The 20,058-nt window shown below is 43.5% G+C and overlaps 1 protein-coding gene across 1 annotated transcript; it reads left to right on the top strand.

The window, feature by feature from the left end:
* Positions 1-689: 689 nt before the first annotated feature.
* On the top strand, positions 690-18,908 carry LOC104514581 (1-phosphatidylinositol 4,5-bisphosphate phosphodiesterase eta-1-like; the record flags this gene model as incomplete). Its single annotated transcript, XM_010158314.1, has 8 exons — positions 690-836; positions 1,823-2,066; positions 4,404-4,533; positions 7,307-7,477; positions 12,715-12,808; positions 15,380-15,583; positions 17,119-17,239; positions 18,737-18,908. Coding segments are annotated over 8 exons (1,283 nt in total), but the record flags the coding sequence as incomplete, so codon positions are not given.
* Between the last annotated feature and the right edge of the window lie 1,150 nt (positions 18,909-20,058).

Below are 20,058 nucleotides of genomic sequence, written 5' to 3'. Positions count from 1 at the left end.
ATACTGAGTTCAAGAGGAAATGTTATCTTGATCCTGGTATTTGGAAAACTGGAGGAGGGAAGATGTGAGATGAAATGGGGGAGATGAGTGCATTTTAGTCAAAACACAGAGAAACAAAGCCTTATTGTCCCGGATGGGATGGGTGGATCAAAGGAAGTTGTCACAGTGTGTGCTTGAAATTTGGTAGCAGGATGGAGAGGGTCTAAATGTGTGTGATAGGGAGGAGGGGCTGTGTATTTATAATTCTGTTAGCAGTCCTAAAAAAGCAGAAGATACAAGGTAAAGGATTACCCAGCCCGAAGGAATGTGTTGTTTCAGTGATAATCTCACAGTTCAAACTTTGCAGAGTGCTGGGGTTTAAAATTATAGTACCGAGTATAATCTAAAAATACTAAAATGAGATGAGCATGGAACAGCTATATTTTCCTTAAACAAATGGTGAAGTTTCCTTTCCCTCCTTTGTTGTGAAAAGGTTTTGATGTGATTTCTTTTAATTTTATTTTTTCCTATGCGGAGAAGCTAGTACTGAAGAGGAGATAGTATGTCTGAGACAGCAAAGACTATTTTCTGTCATTAAAGGTGCAAGTCAAAAATCTTATATGCTTGGCAAATGTTGGAAAGCCAACAAGTCGTTGCGTTTGTGGAATTATGCGGCTGTTTAGTTGAATTTAATCTGCTCTGTTTCACAGTTGAGAGATGCATGAGTGTTATGCAGTCTGGGACCCAGATGGTTAAGCTGAAGAGTGGAACCAAAGGGCTAGTTCGTCTCTTCTATCTGGATGAGCACAGGACCTGCATCCGATGGAGACCGTCCAGGAAAAGCGAAAAGGCAAAAAGTAAACTTTTAATATTTCTTCTAATGTCTGGGGCAGTTCAGTGTTAGAAAGTGAATTACAGAAGGATCAATTAATCAAATGCTTTTTGATGCATATTTAAAAAGGGATGGGATAACTTACATGAAGGTTTTCAAGGGTGTGAGTAGAGTTTAACCACCTACGAAAAGTTCAGGAGTATGAAAGGAAGGAGAGTGTAGTTCAGTCAGATGTCAACCTTTTCCATTGGTTGACAGGAGTTGAGAGCAAAGACTTGTTACAAACCGTGCCAAATGCTTCTCAGTGTGTATGTCACAAACTTAAATACCGAACTTCGGAAAGCTCAGACTGAGGTTTCTTAATCTCAACGGTGATAATTTTCTGTAGGCATTATTACATCTTGAAGTTATTGTGTAGCGTTATTTCTTATTGAAACTCTTCCTGCGGCACTGTTTTAAATTGGAAATTCGTATTTGTGGTTTATTGACTAAAATAAGGACTAGAAATTCAGAACTGTCACGGAGGCTTGAGATTAAAAACAAGCAGTTGGGAAGGCTACAGATAGTGACAGTTGGTGGGTTTGGGCCAGTGTGTGGTGGCTAAGAGCCGCTGTGTTGAACAGCGTAGCTGTTAGGTGCCGTGGCATTGGGAGCCCTGTTATAGCACAGCGGCAGGTGTTCCTGCTGTGGAAAGCATGGCTGTGTGGGGGCAGCCCCTTTGGAGCTGCACAGTATTTCACTGATCGATGGAAGACACTTGGTGTCTGTCTCCCCATGCTTCCCTTTGAGCAGCCTACAGCCCTCTGGCGTGGCAGGGAGCAGTCCAAACCTGCCTTCAAGGCATCTCTGCTGTGGCACAACCAAAGCAAGGGTAAACCTTCACATCAAAAAGCACTTGGGATGTGAAGGTGTAATATTAAAAGAAAGTCTAATGATTCAGAATAGCTAAACCCAGAAAGCAGTTGGGTGATACCCAAGCGTGTCAATTCTTGTTTTCCTTTTTCCCCGCAGTTGTCATAGATTCCATTTACAAAGTCACCGAAGGCCGGCAGTCTGAGATCTTCCACCGCCATGCGGAGGGGAACTTCGACCCAAGCTGCTGCTTTACCATTTACCATGGCAACCACATGGAGTCTCTGGACCTGATTACTTCTAACCCAGAAGAAGCTCGCACCTGGATCACCGGACTGAAATATTTGATGGCTGGAATAAGTGATGAGGATTCCCTTGCTAAGCGACAGAGAACACACGATCAGTATCCTTTTATCAGCCTGAGCTCCAGCTTCCGATTTGGTATTTCTGGCTTGTTTTTTAGTGACCTCAGTGTAGGGTGTCCTTTCACTGCCTGTTAAGTGACCAAAAACCTTGCTATTGATTACAATGGGAACTGGAGTAATGGGTTTGATGTGGACACTTATCTGTGCCATAAAACTTCAGCTGTGCCTTAGGGGCTGGATTGAACTGCAGTGAAGTCGGGATAGTCTTGCAGTTTGTTAGTAAGATTCTTACTGAAGGGTCAAAGCAGTAATTTCTAGTTATCTGAACAAATACCAACCCCAGGGTGATTTCAGGATTTCTGTCATCTTGTGTTTGCCCAACTTGGCTTTTATTCCTCTGCTGCAGATTGCAAGGTCCCTTAGAAGACACTGCCTTCAAGATACTACTAATTGAAAACTTGACTTTGTTAGCCTCTGCACAGGTGAAACGCTAACATTTTGGGAGTTTTTCAGTACCTGATTAGTAACTCCTGGCCATCTCCATTTCTCTTGGTCAGTGTATGTCAGATATCTGCATGTACTTCTCAGCCTCTGTTAATTGTCAGGAGCACAAATCTTGAAAGCTCCTTAAATGCGTCTTGTAGCCTAGTAACCAAAATGAACTTCTTGTAAAGATTTTCATTGAATATTTTCTCAATGTGCTTTCTTTCACAACAGCGCTGACTGGTATGTTAAGTACAGAAAACACTCTTCCTGCTAAACAAAAAAAATCCCAAACAAACCAAGTCCACCTTGATTAAAATTGTAGCCTGTCTCTTCTGCCACATGAAGTCTACAGCTGTCACTTGTAAATACTCTTCCTGGAGTATATACGTACTTCTGTGTTTCTAATGTATATGTTCAGTGTTTAATTCTGATGCAAGATAGGCCCCGATCCATTTGGGGGATATAGTGCATGCTCTGGTGCACACATACTCAGCTTGCTATATTTATCCATGACTTTTCCGAGCTGCACGTGTCTGGTGTATGTTCTCTACTGGTGAAACATCACTTCAAGTCGTGTTTATGTTATCAAATGTGGCAGCTGGGAGACTGCAGACAAACCGACCCAGTACCGACCCAGTACCAGTTCCAGTTCATGTAAGAACTCAGCAAAGCTGCGAAGGGGTGTATGTGCAAAGAGGGGGTGAAAGGTGCAGGTTTAAAACGTGAAGTTCAAGTAGAATGGGGGAGTAGAAGAAGATATCAGAGCAAGTCCAGCAGTATCTGAGAACTTAGATTCTGTTCTCAGAGGAGAAGCTAGTAGCAGAATGGGAGTGCGAAGGGGCTGGTATTGTGAACCTAGCTGTAAATAAATGTCATAAACCAGTACTGGTTTTAAGTATTTGAATGAAACTGTAGCAAGGGCAGGGGAGAAAAAGTTAGATTCAGTGTCACCTCAAACCCGTGTAAACCTGTAGAACATCCCAACAAGAGGTTATAGTAGAGATGAGCCATATGCTGTGTGAAGAATCCCCTCTTGTTTTCTGAATTTGACAGCTACTATCTTTATTTGATAGCATTTTGCCCTTGTGTGGGGAGAAACAGCAAATGTTTGTGTGTTTTCCATTCCTTGTGCAGCTTATGAGTCTATGGAGTTGTTGCTGCCCCGTGGAAAGTGTGGCACCAGGTGAGAGCAGAGATAGCAGAGAAAGTGACAGACAAAGAAGTTGTCCGGAGATGGAAGAGTTACAAATATACAGATGAAAGAACTGTGTGCCAGTCTTGGAGGAGAGGGCATGGAAAAACAAGCATGGTTAATTTTTAATGAGGTGTTTATGGAAACCACAGACTGGTGGGTAATGTACGTGGGCTGATTTCAGAGTCTTCCTTACTCCATCCTCTTGCACTTGATTGATTAACATCATCCCTGATGCAGATGGCTGTTGAGCTTGATTCCTTTGAGCAGAGTCACAAAACCAGTAGTCCTCAGATATAACAGTTGCACCAGGTAGCAGGTACAACAGTAAATTGTACCAGAAGGTGTACAGTAGTAGAAGTGCTTTCGTTTGGCATTAGTATAGGGAGAACCATGTAGATAGCACCAGGTCTTTGCTGGCGATGACTTTGTTTCCCAGCGTACCCCAATAACTCTAATGCAGGCTGTTGGAAGTCTTAATGCAAATGTTTTGCCCAGGGGCACTGACTTGAAAAATAGGTATTTGGGAAGGCTGTATTGGGTCCTCTGCTAAGGAGGATTATCCCCCTGCCCAGAAGAACTGGGGCAGGGTCTTGTTCTCCTGAGTTCGAGTCTTGTCCCTTACCTGCCCAACTGTTCCATCTCCCTCCTCCATGAGGAAATCTCCCTCTTATACCTTTCCTTGACATTTTTGTAGCTGGGTCAAACAGACCTTTGAGGAGGCTGACAAGAACGGAGATGGCCTGCTGAATATTGAAGAGATCCACCAGCTGATGCATAAACTGAACGTTAACCTGCCCCGCAGGAAGGTCCGGCAGATGTTTCAGGTTGGTGGGCTCTAACGCAGCGTGGTTGCGGTACGATAGTGCCCGTTACTGGCACTCTTTCTGGACTCATCCAGAACAGGATCTGCAAGATGGGACTTAAAACTGTCCTTTCCACCACCTCACAGACTTTTTCCAGGTCTTACCTTTTTGTAGACAAAGATGCATCAGAACATTGTTTTAACAACATGACCCACATGGAAGGCAATTTATTATATTACTTTTTCAGATTATTATTGTTTTCATCTCTGATCTGAATTGTTCTGTACTGGCATTGAGGGACAATGAAGTTACTCTGTTGCTAGTGAAATCTTACCCATTTACTTCATGAAAAAATAGTTAATAGAAACAAGCTTTATGAAAATAATTAATGTTTTTTAACAACTTCCTTTTACTTAGCCAGAATGAATTTTTTTAATTCTGTAGTCTGAAAACAGTTACCATTTTCCACCAACCCCAGTGCTTACTGTAGGAAAGGGAAGCCAAGGACATAATGGAGAGCAAAATAAAATTTTCTTAAGCCTTCAGAACCAGTGCCAGCTAAAAGCTGGTTTGCTATAAAACATGGAAAAGTGAGAGTCTTCTATGATCAAAAGCACTTTGTTTGTCGGGCCTAAATTCTGCTTTAGGGGTATATCTATGGGGAATAAGTTACTCCCCAAAGACTTGAGAAGTTGGAAACTAGTGGGGTTGTGTTGCAGCGGTGAATTTGGGTTGTACTTATTCCTGCAAATTAGAACCATCACTGAAGATATGTAGTAGATATCAAGTGATTTAAAATCCCATTCCCCACCAAGATGGCTGGGAACTATTTTCTTCTCAGCTTACTTGCTGTGAGCCGGGTGTATGGCTCAGATGACAGCAGCACTAACAAGGTGTAATGAAATGCAGCTCCCCCAGATCTCGGTTTTGGTGGTGGTGTTGACTGCTGCAGGAGAGGCGGAGGGTTGTGAAGACTCATACTGAGAGGAAAGAAGATGTAGTTCGCTCGGCGCTTTTGAAGTGCCTGGTAATGGAGTAGGGCACTCTAGCAACCATCAGCCTTTGTATAATCAGAGGCAACTTTTGGTTAAAAACAAGCTGCTTCATTTATTTTGCTGCATTTGCTGCCAGCCTGTTCTGAGTTGCTATCCTAGACCTTGCAGGCACGGTTAATGTTAAAAGTTTGTTTACTGTTAGTCATTCAGGCCCCAATCCTAAAGGCACGAGCAGTGCTGTGTGCTGGCAATCCTATAGATTTCCAGGCCTTAATGCAGGATAAAGGGAATAGCAAAGTAACTCTGGGACAAATCCTTGCCCTACATCTAGCTACTCTACACTGTTCTTGCACTTGGTCTGCTCAGGTGGTACTTACTGTTTGTGGGACATGGTGTCACAGCTCCAGACATAGTACAACAGCTACCAGCCTGGAGGTGGCTCCATGAGGGTGGCCAGGCTTATGGGGCCATCCAGGTCCTGCATCTGGGAATAGAGTATTGGGCTGCTACTTCAGCTTTCTGTACGTATCATGAAACTCTACTGGTGTAAAGATGGGTTCCAGTTCTAAGACATGCCTCAGAGTGAAGTGGAATGTTTTATGTGAAGGGAAGGTAAAAATGGATCCTTGGAAAGCAAAACAGGTCAGAGATGTGTTCATTGTGTTGCTACTGGACTAGCTCCTCTTCTATAGGAGTGAGGTTGGACACCAACTGGAAGAGGTTTCTTGAGCAGGAAGAAGTGATAGCAGGATGAGGATGCCTTCCATCTGGAGAGGAACTTGGCTTTGGTTTACCAGCCTAGAGACACGCCAACAGGTTCAAAGCCAGATTGGTGTTAAAAGGACTCTGCCCAGAAGGTGTTTTGTCCTGAACAGAGGGAAGCACCATTTTTAACAGAATGTGACTTAGGAATGGCAGCAGGTTTTATAACTACAGGGAGAAATTGTTATATACAGCTGTGAATAATGAAAGGCATTATTCATGGGAACAGTGGCACATTTCTAAATATTTATTTCGCTTTGTTTCCATTATCTGCTGACAACCTCGAACTTAGCAAGAGTTGTAGCTTCCCTGAAGTTCATTTTTTGTAGAGACCTACATAATGTTTGACAGCGGTTCTCCAGAATGTATTCTTTGTTTTGAAAATCCAAGGCAATCCTCTTAGCGCATGTTAATACAAGCTTTTTACTGTGAACATCTGCCTAAGTACTGTTTTCTTCCTACCTCTGAGAATAAACAAAAACTGCCATCAAGACTGGGGCTACTGGACATATATTTTGGTGTGGAATCTTACTGCTGCTGCAGGCTTGTCCCCTCTGCAGAGGGCTGACAGGGGGCTGGGAGTGTTGCAGTTTCAACTAAAGTAAATTTAAGACTGTGATACTGTACTGAATGTTTTAAATTGTCAGACTCTGTTGTTAGGGGATGCCATGGGGTGAAATTACGTCCTTTGCTATGTTTTGATCCAGGATAACTGCAGGGCATACCGGCGAGTCACGGAGGTCAGAATAAATCCTACTGTGAGCCTCTTTACATGGGAAACAAATTCCAAACCTAAGATGGAATTGAGGCATTCATAGGGAACTTGTGGCTTTACTGAAGTCACCATTTTCACCAAAATACCCACTGGCCAGTGTTACAATGTTGCAGTTATTTTAGCCAACTAGGATTTGAGTCTGAACAGGATCTTGGGGACTAGAATTTATTAAACGTCTGATTGTGTATGTAAATCCTGTTCTGCTTTGTTCCCTGAACTCACCTCAGTTTAGCCTGCTTACCTGAGTGTCTTTAACTCTTAGGAAGCAGACACAGATGAGAACCAAGGGACCCTAAATTTTGAAGAATTTTCAGTCTTCTACAAGATGATGTCCTTACGTCGAGATCTCTACTTACTGCTCTTAAGTTACAGTGACAAGAAGGATCATCTCACTGTTGAAGAACTTGCTCAGTTTCTGAAGGTGGAACAAAAGGTATGGGAGTACTATGTATCCATATATGTGTACATTTTGAATTGTATGGAAAAGCTTAGCTTGAGGCAGGAGGGAAGACCACTTCTTGGTTGCAGCCGGTTATCGCGTGTCTGAGTGTGGTTGCTTTCTCTCGCACAGCTTGTCTGGGTTGTTTAATGGTGGCGTGGGGTGACGTCTGTATTTCTGGGAGATGCCTTTCACGAGTAAAGGTCTTGGCAGGTATACTCTAAATTAGGTTGATATGAGATCTCTTTTAAAGCTAGAAACACGAGACAAAACAAGAGCAAACTATTTCTGATTATCTACAAATGGTTTGTCTGTGCATGGCTTAACGCAGTCACGTGTTAAGATGAATCTTTGGGTTCACCTGCCCTTTCCTGTAAGCAAAATGGAATCCTACAATCCTGTTATATCCCAGGAGTTTCAAAGTATCAGTAGTAGTAATAATTAGAAAGACTGCTGCTTTTATTATTAAGACAGCAGTTTAAATATTGACAAAGAACCACCTCTTACATGTGGCCTAAATATTTATTAAAATTTTAAGGGAAGATTACACCTTTGTGATATAAAACAAAGATGGATATCGCACCAACCTGGCCAAGGGAGGGGATGCCCAGGATTCTATCCATTTTTTCCCTTTCTGCCTTCTTTCCCAACTTTTCCTCAGGAAAGTCTGTTTTCTAGGCATTCCCTACAGATATGTGGGACTTGTGCAAAGAAAATTGCACACCTGAAGGTTGCACTTCTATCAGAAGCTCCTCAGAGAAGCAGTTGAGAGAGGGGTGGTTCAGGGGACCACAGGAACAGACACACTGATAAGGGATTTAAGAAAAAAATAAAAATTAAAAGAAGCATAAGTAACTTAAGAAGCAAAGTTGGGTCAAGATCGAAGATTTTCCCCCCAATGTTCATACAGATTTGCTGAACAAAAAAAAAATGTAGCTATTCGTAATTGCTGTGGTGGAGATTCTCTTTCAAGACAGGAAGGAAACTGAATTACTACAAAAATTGTCTGTGGACCCCATGGAGAGAATGTGTACTCTGGACAGTGAGGAACACAGAAGGAACCTTGTGAACTCCAGGACTCTTGTTTGCTTCAGGCTGGTCCTGGATTGTTTGCTCACCCGGAGCATCCTTGCAGCGTGGTGTTCCAGAACAGCCTCACAAAAATAGATGCTACCATCCCAACCTGCTTGAGCTTCCTGGGTAGAGATACTGGATTTGCCTGCCCTCATTGGATAGTCTCCTGTGCCTTTCTGGGATCCTGCCTGCGATTACAGCTTTCTCAAGTTATCCCTAGCATAAAATATCAACAGCCCATGCAGTTTTGTTGCTGAATTTCCCTGTTGGCCATTGTGGCAATTCCCTGGCATGTACGACTCCCTCGATCTTCCTTCCTTTCTTCTGCTTTGCAACATGGCAGCACTATCACGTCACTGATCTTGCTGTGATAGCCTCAACACACAGATTCTTGCAAGCAATCTGGTCCTGGCAATTCTGCTAATTACAACTTTAAAGCACAAAATGGTTTTGTCTTTTTCCCTCTGTGCTAATGACTGAAATCTTCTGAGCTCCCTGCTTTTTCCTTTGTTTCCTTTTTAATCGCTGCCTTCTACTTGGGTGCCCTTCACTGGAGCACCCTTGACAGCAGCACGGCAGCAGGGTTGACACTGATGAGAAAACAAAGAAATGCTCCAGGGAGGACATGTTCGTGGAGATGCTGAAGTGCCCAGAAACAGCTGAAGAGCCATGGTATGAGAGGGGCACTCGGGGACCTGGAGCAGGAAGAAAAACACGTGAAAGAGGTAGAAGAGCTGTCTTTGTGGGTGCACAAGGACATCATGAAACTACTGATCCAGCAGAAAAACCAGGCTGACTGTCAGATCTGGCGTACTGCATCCTCTCCTCTGTCTACACACTGCTCAAAAGGCTGAATGCAGACAGGGCTATCAGCTGTAAATGCTCTGCTCAACATTATTCCAGAAACAAACACCTGAAAGAGTAAAAGCACGATCTCCTGTAGATGAATCTCTCGGCAGTGTCGTTTAGATGCATCTTGCACTTTGCCTCTTCCCTCTGGTCTTCCCACTTCGCAGCACTAGCAGTGTCAGGGCAGTTTTACCCTTTACTGCGTTCACAACACAGACGTGCTAACAATGTCCTGGGGTAAGGCAAGATTGCCGTCAAAAGCCAATAATGGTTGAAATCGTAATGCAGCTCTCAAGTGCCTTCAACCAAACGGCGGTTTGTTTTTGCTCTTGTCTGGCTGCTTGAAAATCTGTGGACAGTCTGTCCAGCTCCATCTGCTACTCTTTTGGCAAGGCTTTTAAACATTCTGCAGTCTGAGGATAAAACAGAAAGGGTTTGGGTTTTTTGTTAATTTGCTAAGCTGGCTTCTTTTTCTGGGAGAGCTCCCTGTTGCCTTCACCCCAGAGCTTGCGAGACAGATTATTTCCACTTAGGTGCAGTTAAACGCAGCTCGTTGCTATTGAAATTGCAATTACATGGCTTCAAATGTCAGAAGAGCAGAAAGTAGGCTGGTTTCCTGGGGTGACTGCTGGTCCTGCAGTCCTCTTAGCACACGGGGCTGTGCAGGAGGAGCATCCTGGATGTCCAGTCACGTCTGCGTGACTGAGTGTTGTCCCTTTGGGAGTGTCCTGTCTTAGCAAACCAGAACCAGTGTCCGAGCTGGTCCTCCCCAGAAACTGATGTCTTGCTAAATGAGGTTGGTTCTGCAGCAGGATCTCCAGGTTCTTTTGACTGACAGCTTATCTTGTGATTGCCTTTGAGCAGTGAGGTTGGGTGAAACAGGCTCGACAAGACATTGTCTTCCCTGCTGAAGAGCCGCTTTGTAGTTGCTACCTGTTCCTGACCTGCATCATGGAGTGAATGGTTGCTTCCTGCCTCATCCTGGGAGCCCCTGAGTGATGCTGCCCTGTGTCTGCGGGGTTCAGCCAGCCTGCGGCTGTTGTCTGCTGTCTGTCCTTCCTTCCTCCTATCCATATCACACCAAGTGCTTTTATTTCAGTCGAAGAGACCTTTTTGACTCTTGTGCTGATGATCTTATGCAGTTACAAGGCTGCTTTGGTGTTACAAACCTGAAAAGTTTCATTTTGGTTTTCCGAGAGTGAAGTTTCCCGTGTGCCTGCTTGCCAGCTGCCGCGTTACTATGGATCAGTTTTCATCTGTCCTGAGAACAAGTAACCACGTATCCAAGAGGTTTTGGAAGCCTCACTATTGACCATCTTCAGTAATCCATATTGAATCTAAATGTTCAGTCATCAATGATTGTGACTCCTTGATATTCTTTCTAGTGGAATACTTTAAAACTTAATGAAAACAAATTTAAATGAGTAGCCGAAGTCATCAGCTCTCCCAAGGTACTGTTGAAAAGCACAAATCAGTGGACATTTCCCAAACAGATGCAGTTTTGGAGTAGATCAGACTTTTCTATTCCTAGAGCACACGAGTACCCTGCCACCCGGCCATCAGGGAGCCATGTGGGATAATGCAAAGGTTAATTCTAGCCAGCTTGTGCTGAAGAAGGGCCTGCTATGAATAGTGTTTGCAATCAAACAGCAGTGTCTACTTGAGCTAGGATAATCAGTTATTTTCTCTACTGAATTGTTCTCATTCCTATTATCCTGTGTAATTCCTGCAGGCGTCTCATGATTGTTGGCTTAGCTAGAGATATAAATAAAATGTTTGGAGAAGGAAAGGGGCTGAGCCATGCTTTCCCTGTGCAAGAGAAAACCGGAGGGAAGGGGAGAAAGGCTGGAAAATATCTCCAAGTTTTTCAACTTGAGCCACCATATGAGTGATATGCTCACTTGCCTTCTGCTACTACAATTCTGATGTCAATGTGTCTTTTTTTTTTTTCCCCTTCCTCTGGTAATTTTTAATAGACATTTTTAGGAATGTTCATGTCAGAATTTTTCATGTCAGCTGTAGCCTTTGAGGTGTTACGAGATATGGTCAGTCATGGCACCCACGTTTCTTTGGAGGAACTCGGGACATAGCAGGATCGGGCCCTTAGAGAAGAGCAGGTCAAGAGTCAACCTATGTCCAGATTTCCATGTAGCTGACTGCTGATGCTGGGAATGCCAAGCAACCGGGAATAATGGAAAGCAGAAATTCATCAAAGGCTACAGGCAGAGCAGAGTACATGGAATTGACTTTTCCATCTGAAACACAATTCTGTTAGTAGGAGAGCAGTTCACAGGGGGACCGTTTTCAGATTTGAACAATAAATATTGTGCAATCTGCAGGATGACTAACCTCCCTCCTGCGTTTGCCTGAAGCAGCCATGTTCATGGGGATGACACACTGTAAGAGAGGGGACTGTGTGTTCCTTTGCTTCCAGATGCCTCCACGTGCCAGGGTGTTTGGGCCGACTGGCAAAGGATACGGAGTACAAACAGCAACCAGAATAATGGTACAAATAAGCTGCTAAAGGTTTTAGTGCCATTGTTGCCATCCTATGATATTATCAGTGGAGGAAATGACATACACCCAATCTTAGTTCTCACTTTGGTTCTCTACATCTTAAGGCGTTTCGAGGGGGTGAGAGAAGATGAGATGAGTGATGCAAGATCCTTCTTTCCTGTGATTTAAAAGGAAATATAAGTGTATGGTGGTACTCTGGCCCCACTAGTCAGCTGGGGCTTCAGCTGTGGGGTAGCTGAAGCTGTTGACAAAACTCGTATTTGTTTCAGAAGAACTGCTGGTTTTTGTTTTGGAATCTAATTATTTATCTCTCAGCCTGTACATTAGAGTGACCTCTCTGGGAAGTAATGAAATCACAGGAGTGGAAGAATGCATGAAAATGAAATCAAACCCTGCTGAATCTTTTTGCGTGTTTGAGTAGATCATATTAAAGAATGTTGCTTCATAGTTCTCATTTCAGCACTGTTGCCCAGTTCAACTGTTAAGTTTGTTTAGCTGCTAATTTTCATCTTTAAACCAAAATGACACAACTTTTAAGTGATCGCTGGTTCTCACTCCTAGTTTTCTCTTCCAAGGTAAGAGCCGTGAGGCTTGTGCAGTGCTGACAAAAATCAAATCCAAGTCTTAGCCCTTTTACAGTAGGGTTACCGATCGTCCTATTCATGTTTGATTGAATTCAATATTTGATCACAAGATTTTTCAACTGGACCCAGAAGCCTAAAGTAGATTTTGACATGCAGGTCACATGGTAGAAAAAAACTAAGTGCACCAAAACTGTCTTTTCTGTGCAGATGAATAATGTGACGCCAGAATATTGTCTTGACATCATACAGAAATTTGAAGTATCAGAAGAAAACAAGAAGCAAAATGTTCTTGGGATTGAAGGTAAAGGGTTTTCTTATTTCAAAATTAGGGTTTTTTTGATATACTGTAGTGGAATAGATAAACTTTAAGAGCATTTTGGTGTAGCTTTAAAATATTTGAGTGTAAAAGAAAGTCATACAGAAGATCAGCAGTTCTCTCCCCATCATACAGAACCATCTCTCCCCTGTGTCATACAATCCACACCGGGCAGTGTATTAGCAGCTGTACATCATAGTCATCCTACAGCAGTTTGAATGCCTTAGGCTTCCATGGATTTATTGCTGTGTATCTATTAAAATACAAACACAAACCGTCCTATACCATGTATCGTATACTATAACCTGCTCTAACTGAGGTAATAAAAGCAAAGTTTGCATTCTGCTCTGTCTCTGTAGATCTAGAATCGCTCCTGTGCAATCGATCTATGCTTATGTGAAATTAAATATGGGCAGTTGCATTTTCTTTGGGTTTTAATACCTTATTCACCTTGTTTCCTGAAGCAAGTGTAGGTGGTATGATTTTTCAGATCCAATTTAGCATCAAATCAGAATTGGAACAAAATAGATGAAATGCCACGGCATCTTCATTTGCCCAGAAGATCGCTTTCCTGAAGCAGCATAATTTACATGGTGAATTTGGGGTGGGGGAGGAAGGAGAAATCTCCCTCCACACGGTACTTAAACAAGCTTCTGGTGTGACCCTGGGCACTGCACTCAAGTGAAATAAGGAAAGCAGAATGAACAAGCTATGACATTTAAAAAAACATTTCCGAAAGCATTTTGGTTCCTTTTAATCTTATTGCTGCTTTTATGTTTGAATTGCTTTCGGGGTTGGCATTGTTTGCACTATCCTTCGGAAACATCTTGCGTGTCTGATTCTCAAAGGAGGTATTTTTAAAACTTTCTCTGTGTGGCGCTGAGCTGATTTACAGGGATATAAACCAGTACCATCCTCTCACATAAACTAGCAGCACAGAGAAAACTGTAAACTAGAGTGAATTGGCTGAATCAGTGATTTGGCTAGCACAGCCCGTGCTCTCCGTGCTGCAGTGCAGCCCACTGGGGGTAGAGCTTACTCACAGCAAGAGTGGCACTGAGACAGGGCTGAAGTGTCAGCAGTAAACTCAAAAAAAGCATTTGCTTCCGAGTCAGGACGTCAGTTTGGCTCCAGTTTTTGCCCTCTGATCTGTGTAAATGTGCAGATCCTTCTGAATTTTGGTAGGAGCCTGTTCTTTTTGTTCTTGACGTCATTGCTACCTTCTGAAGATTGCTTCTCAGCCTGGGACCCAGGGGCCATCACCAGCAGTGTGAAGTCCTGGCAGATCTGCAGGATGCTGACCCTGACTCTTGCAGGTGTTGTTCCTTACATCTCTTCTGCTGCCCCGTATTTGAGGGTTTTCCTCTGCCTCCTCTTATTTACAGGACATCATGCTTGTGATGGAGCAGAACGGCATAGCTCTTACCTGTTACCACCACGGTGCCCGTTGAGGGAAACATGGTGCACACCTCAAATCCTTTGCATCTTGCTGAGGGCGAGGCTGAGGTTCCCTCCCACCCACCAACTGGGTCCCTCTGAGCAAATCACTCTCCCGCCAAGGCACACTTTGGCATCCCAGGCAGTGTGGGCTGATGCTGCTTCAGTGTTTGACCCAATTTCTCCCTTATATTGATGCTTTAACAAGAATCAAGACTGGGTAGGGGGCACCAGTTTGAGAAGGAGGAAGCAAAACCAGTTTTGCTAACAGCGGTGACCCGTGGCGTAGCTGCATACCGTCTGTCTGCAGCAGCATCTGGATCGTTTTGTCTCACTGGATAATGGTGAGGGAGGGTACTTTCTTCCCCCGATTCTAACAAAACCAGTAACACCTTCTGTTCTGCTTATTAGCAGAGCAGTTTCGTCTGAGCTGCAGAAGGCAGTTTGAGCACACTTGTCTTGTGCACTGGATTTGGTGTAGGGAGCTTCTCCAGGGATTCAGGGGATTTTTACATGTGCATTTTTGCACCCCCTTTTGAGGGTCTGAATGAAACACTGAATTTGAAAATAGGTTGGGCAGTGGCTGTATTGATTGGTGGGGGTTTTCAGTCTTCTCATAGTTACTTTTGTGCTTCTCTCAGAATCCTACTTTGTTTTCCATTGGTTGGCAGTGAATTTCTGAAGAGGCTTAGCTCAATCTCATGTTTTGCAAATGCTTGTTGATTTTTGGGGTTTTGGCATTCATAAATGTGTCTTTCTAGATTGTATTTCCCTTTTTTGCTCAAAGCTGTTTGAAAGCTGTCTGGGAACAAGGGTGGGCTCTTTGGAATATATTCTTCTCCAAGGTGTCAGAACTTCCATAGGCTTCAAAAAGAAATACCTGTGCGTGTGCTGGCAGTGGACTTGCGCAGCCTCTTCAGTTTGCAGGGAACCAAGCAAGCCACAGGTTCAGTCTGTATGCTGAAAACGTGGGGTACAGGAAGATTAATCCCTGCTATGAGATTCAGTCATTTTGGAGACACGATTTAGCACTGACAAGCATCAAACAGGAAAAACAAATGCTGGAGTGCAACTCATTCGCTTGGGCAAGTGTGGCAAAACTGTTCTCTTTCTTCCAAGGTTTCACCAACTTCATGCGCAGTCCTGCTTGCGACGTGTTTAATCCGCTGCATTGCGAAGTGCATCAGGATATGGATCAGCCCCTCTGTAACTACTTTATTGCTTCATCTCACAACACGTACCTGACCGGCGACCAGCTGCTGTCCCAGTCCAGAGTGGAGATGTATGCGCAAGTGCTGCAGGACGGCTGTCGGTGTATCGAAGGTACAGTTTGGGAGAAGGAGGATGGATATTTCTTTTAAGTACAATGTCAGTGGCAAGCTTAAAGCATTAATGCTTCTCTGCCTGATTAACTTCAGTGCTGAACTCTAGCAGCCTAACCAGGAATTTTTGTGTTGGCAATGACTTTCTCAGACAAACCTCATAGACAGCACTGGTTTCTCCTGTCTGCTGCTGTGTTATGCTTTCCTCAGTCGGTGCAAGTTTCCCCTTGTCCCATGTTTGTGTGACACATATTTCTGTTGCACAAGCCCCAGCAAGGCAGTGGGCAGGGATCTGTCTGGGGCCCTGTGGTTCGGCAGAGCAGCCCTGGTTGTTCAAATCCAGGGTTCCCCCGTCCTGGAGGTTACCGCTTCATGGGAGTGCTTCCTCGTCCGCATTCCTCAGATGAGCTGAGCCAGCAAAGGCCTTTCCCTTTCATAAGGGAAAGTGGGTGTTTGCATATGCAGTTCCTCCTACAGGTGCAAAGTGCCCACAGGAGGAGGACAGGTGAGCAAGTGATGCTTTCTGTCAGCACTGCTCTGTCAACATCTTAGAGCTGAGAAACTTGGTTTTGGTCTGCCACAATAGGAAGGTAGGATGCTGTTTCATTGGCTGGATGCTGGAAGGAAACAAGATGCTCTTTGTCCAATAACCTGGAGATTGTGTTGGATTCTTGTTTAAGTTCCACAAGATGTAAATAATAACAAAATATTAATATTTTTCTTTCAAGATTCTGGGTGAAATAGTGTTTTGACAAGCTTAAACGATCGCTTTTTTATGCATACATGCTGCTTTTGGCTATACCACAACAGAGCACTGTTACAAAACTCATCTCTTGAAGAGCAGTTTGTTAATCAGGATTTAAGAACGAATTAGAGAAAATGAACCTGAGGAAACTGGGTGTTCTGTCACTGTACTTTCCTCTCTGTAGGAGAACTCACTGCAGCGCACAGTAGTGTGTTACTTGGTGTGACCTGAAGCTATTGCAGATACCGCACAGCCTGTGTAATGGCTCTGTAGCCTTCTTTTTGTGTAGTTTTTAACTTCCGGTAGAGGCAACAGTAGGGACAAATTTGGTGTAAATCCAGAGTACAGTAATTTATTAGGAAAACTGTTACTGTCCTAGTTCTTTTTCCATGTGATGGCTTTGATGCTACTCATATAAAACTGAAAGTTTAACTGGGAGGGGAAAAAGACTAAGTTGTTTTTAAATAACTTGTCTTCAGAAGCAGAAGCTCCTTTCCCAGGAGATAGCTGTAAGCATTATTTGACCTATTACACTTCTATAATTTTATACAAGAAGGAAAAAAAGCATTTTAAGGGAGGAAATCAGTTTGAGGTTTCAGACTTCACATGTAACGCAAGAAAAGACTGTCTTGTTAGCCTTAACTCAATGGTAGGTCGTAATAGATTGAATGAAAGTTACTGACACCTGCATGGTTGAGTAGTGTATGTGAGTCCTGCTGGCAGGCAAGGTCAGCAGAAATGTGCAAGGTCAGGGGCATCTCCTAATGTGTAGCTTTTTTTTGTCTTAATAGTGGATTGCTGGGATGGTCCAGATGGAGAGCCAGTAGTGCACCATGGCTATACTCTTACTTCTAAAATACTCTTCCGTGATGTGGCAGAAACTATCAATAAATACGCCTTCATCAAAAATGAGTAAGTGTAGAGTCAGTTTTTAAGCTACATCTGTCTTGTGCAGTTAATCCGATGTCAAAACCAACCATCAACATCAGGAAGTACATATATTCCTTTAAATATATTGAGGAATTATTAGGTTGACTCTCTCCCCCTGTTTATCGCTTGTATCATATTTAATGTTCAACTGCATGAGCTCTTTCCATCAGTTGAGTTAGAAAGTTCAACTTCAGTTAGAAAGACCTTTCATGCATTGTAAATTCAATAATCTTTTGAACCGTCTGAGGCTGTTGAATATCTAGAGATCATTTTGATCCTTTCTTTGAACAAAACATCCCACTCATTTCCACAGGGAAATTCTCCTAAAAATCAATAACATAACATTCTATACCTAAGGAAAAATATGTATTTCTGTAGGAAAATTGAACACCTTTCTCATATGTAGGAAAAGGGAATACTGAGGTGAGGAGTAATGTTCAGATTCTACTTCATGTGCCATGGTACTATGTAACAAAGTTCTATATGGAAATCATGGAGTCTAACCATATACACAACAGTCTCAACTCATGAGTGCATGCCAAGCATTCTGAGCAGTTTGAGAGAATAAAGGGAAACGCTTGCTTTGTTGTTTCTGGGGGGAGGGGGGGAAAAAAAGTGACCCCAACAATGGGGGTGTGGGAAAAACCATCAAGCCCAAAAGTCAATGTTATTGATTAGAAGCAGAAGCTGGTGAATTGTAAACTGAAAGCCATTATCCTTCATCTGACGTGTAGCTGGGCTCTGGGGTTCCTTGCCATTGGATTCTGGGGCTTCCAAGAGTTCAGAAAACAACTGGGCAAAGTTGTGGGAGAAAAGCTGTTGTATACAGAAACAATGACTTTAGCTCAAGAAACTTGAGCTGCGAACTCATGGAGCCTGGGAGAGTGTTCTGGAAAGGGTTGCCAAATATTCTCCTTTTCCAGAGTCCAGGCACCTTCAGAGACTTGGTCTGACTCACTGTAGCTGCACTTACTGAGATGCAGGCAGGTCAATCATGCGGCTGTCAATCTTCAGAAGGCGAACGGAGAGGAGTTAGCAATTCCTTTGACTCTGAGTTCAAAACGCATTTCTCCAGGAGCAGCTTGCTGGTCACGTACAGCTTAGGAACACTTTGCTTGTGGCTTCCAAAGGAGTAGTGTAGCTTCTCTTCAGCTGCATAGCACAAAAAGGCTTTGCATCGCTGCTGAGCTTTATTGCAGGTTTCTCTGCGCCTCACGCTTGGTGATCATGGGTTTCAAACTCTGTCCCCCTGTGCGCTGGGATGGAGGGAGAGGGCAGAATTACCTGCAGGGGCTATCCAAGGGGTTCTGGCAGAGCAGGGTTTGGGTGGTCATGTGCAGTCCTTCCTCTCCAAGTGAGGTGTTTTCCCAGGCTGTTGACAGTGCAAAAGCAAGCTACTTAAACCTGTTTATGTGGTAAGGTTGCAGGTCTTCTCTCCTAAAATGCAGCTGTGACAATGTCTGGGGGTTTTATTTCTAGGTTTCCAGTGATCCTGTCTATTGAAAACCATTGCAGTATTCAGCAGCAGCAGAAGATCGCACAGTACTTGAAGGAGATATTCAGTGACAAACTCGACTTGTCATCTGTAATCACTGGAGATTCCAGACAGCTTCCTAGCCCTCAAAATTTGAAAGGGAAAATCCTAGTGAAGGTAACGTGCTGCTGGCAGTGTGTTCAAAACGCAACAAAAGTCAGTGTGCGGTATTCATTGTGGATTTTCTTTGGCTTCGGAGGACCAGCGCAGCAGTTCAGTATAGAGTCGTGCAGATGCAGTGAGGGGTTAAAATTCTGAGCTTTTCAGAGACATGGAAACAGAGTTTACCTTGGACTTGGTGAGTGTCCTAGAGCACTTCTAAGTGTTTCAACAGGCAGGTGATACCGACAGCAGTGGAAAGCAAATTCTTACATCTTATCTCAGAGTCTTGCAGCCAGAGATGCTTGTTTTTCAAACGTAGCACTGAGTCAGGAGGGCAGAAAAAGGATATAACATTCAGCATTATGAACAGAAGGAACTCTGACACAGTTATGTGAACCTGATATTTTCTCTTTTTTTGAAATTTGTTATTAGTGGATATTGTTCTGTATGGTTCACGTCCCTGTGGTATCTAAACATTATCCTACAGTCCCTCCTCAGACAATGTATTTTGGAGCAATATAAAAGCATCTGAAAATGTCTTGCATTCCCCCTCGTGAGCCTTGCTCTGAGCAGTAGCTCATGAAATGAAACTGTTTTCACGGTTCATCAGCTGAGTTTATGAAGGAGGAGCACCTCAGAAGGTGGCTGTGGGGAGCAGCGAGGGAGGAGGCCCTGGAGCACTGGAGTTAGTGTTGTATGCAAGATTAATTGCTGGGGCCTCAGGATAAACGGATTTGCTCTGAAAGGAGTTTCAAAGAGCAAGATAGATACAATAAAAAAGAAAAGCAAGGCAGACCCTTGAGAAGATGGTTAATAGAGCTGTAGCTTATTAGATTGTCTAATTTATGTTGACACGTGGGGGCAATTACTTTGCTGTGAGCTCTTGAGATGCTACTTTTTCCCCCTCTGTCCTCTGCATCAAGCTAACTACAAGGGTTTATAATTTTGGTTTGTTTGAAACATGTTTCAGTGTACAGAGCTGACTCTGAATTAGAAAACCTTTGAGTGCTCGACTGTGATATTGAATTTCACTGAATCAGTTTTCTTGTGTAGCTGCTAATTAATGAACTGCGCAAATGTGTAGTGTTGGTGTTTCAGGGAGTCAAACGAAACAGTGTGTAATGTCAGTCACGCAACGAAACCCAGCAAACCTGGCTTGAAATAC

Source organism: Eurypyga helias, unplaced genomic scaffold, assembly GCF_000690775.1.
Source record: "Eurypyga helias isolate BGI_N326 unplaced genomic scaffold, ASM69077v1 scaffold29330, whole genome shotgun sequence".
NCBI classification, from domain to species: domain Eukaryota; kingdom Metazoa; phylum Chordata; class Aves; order Eurypygiformes; family Eurypygidae; genus Eurypyga; species Eurypyga helias.
This window is presented reverse-complemented; position numbering and strand designations above follow the sequence as displayed.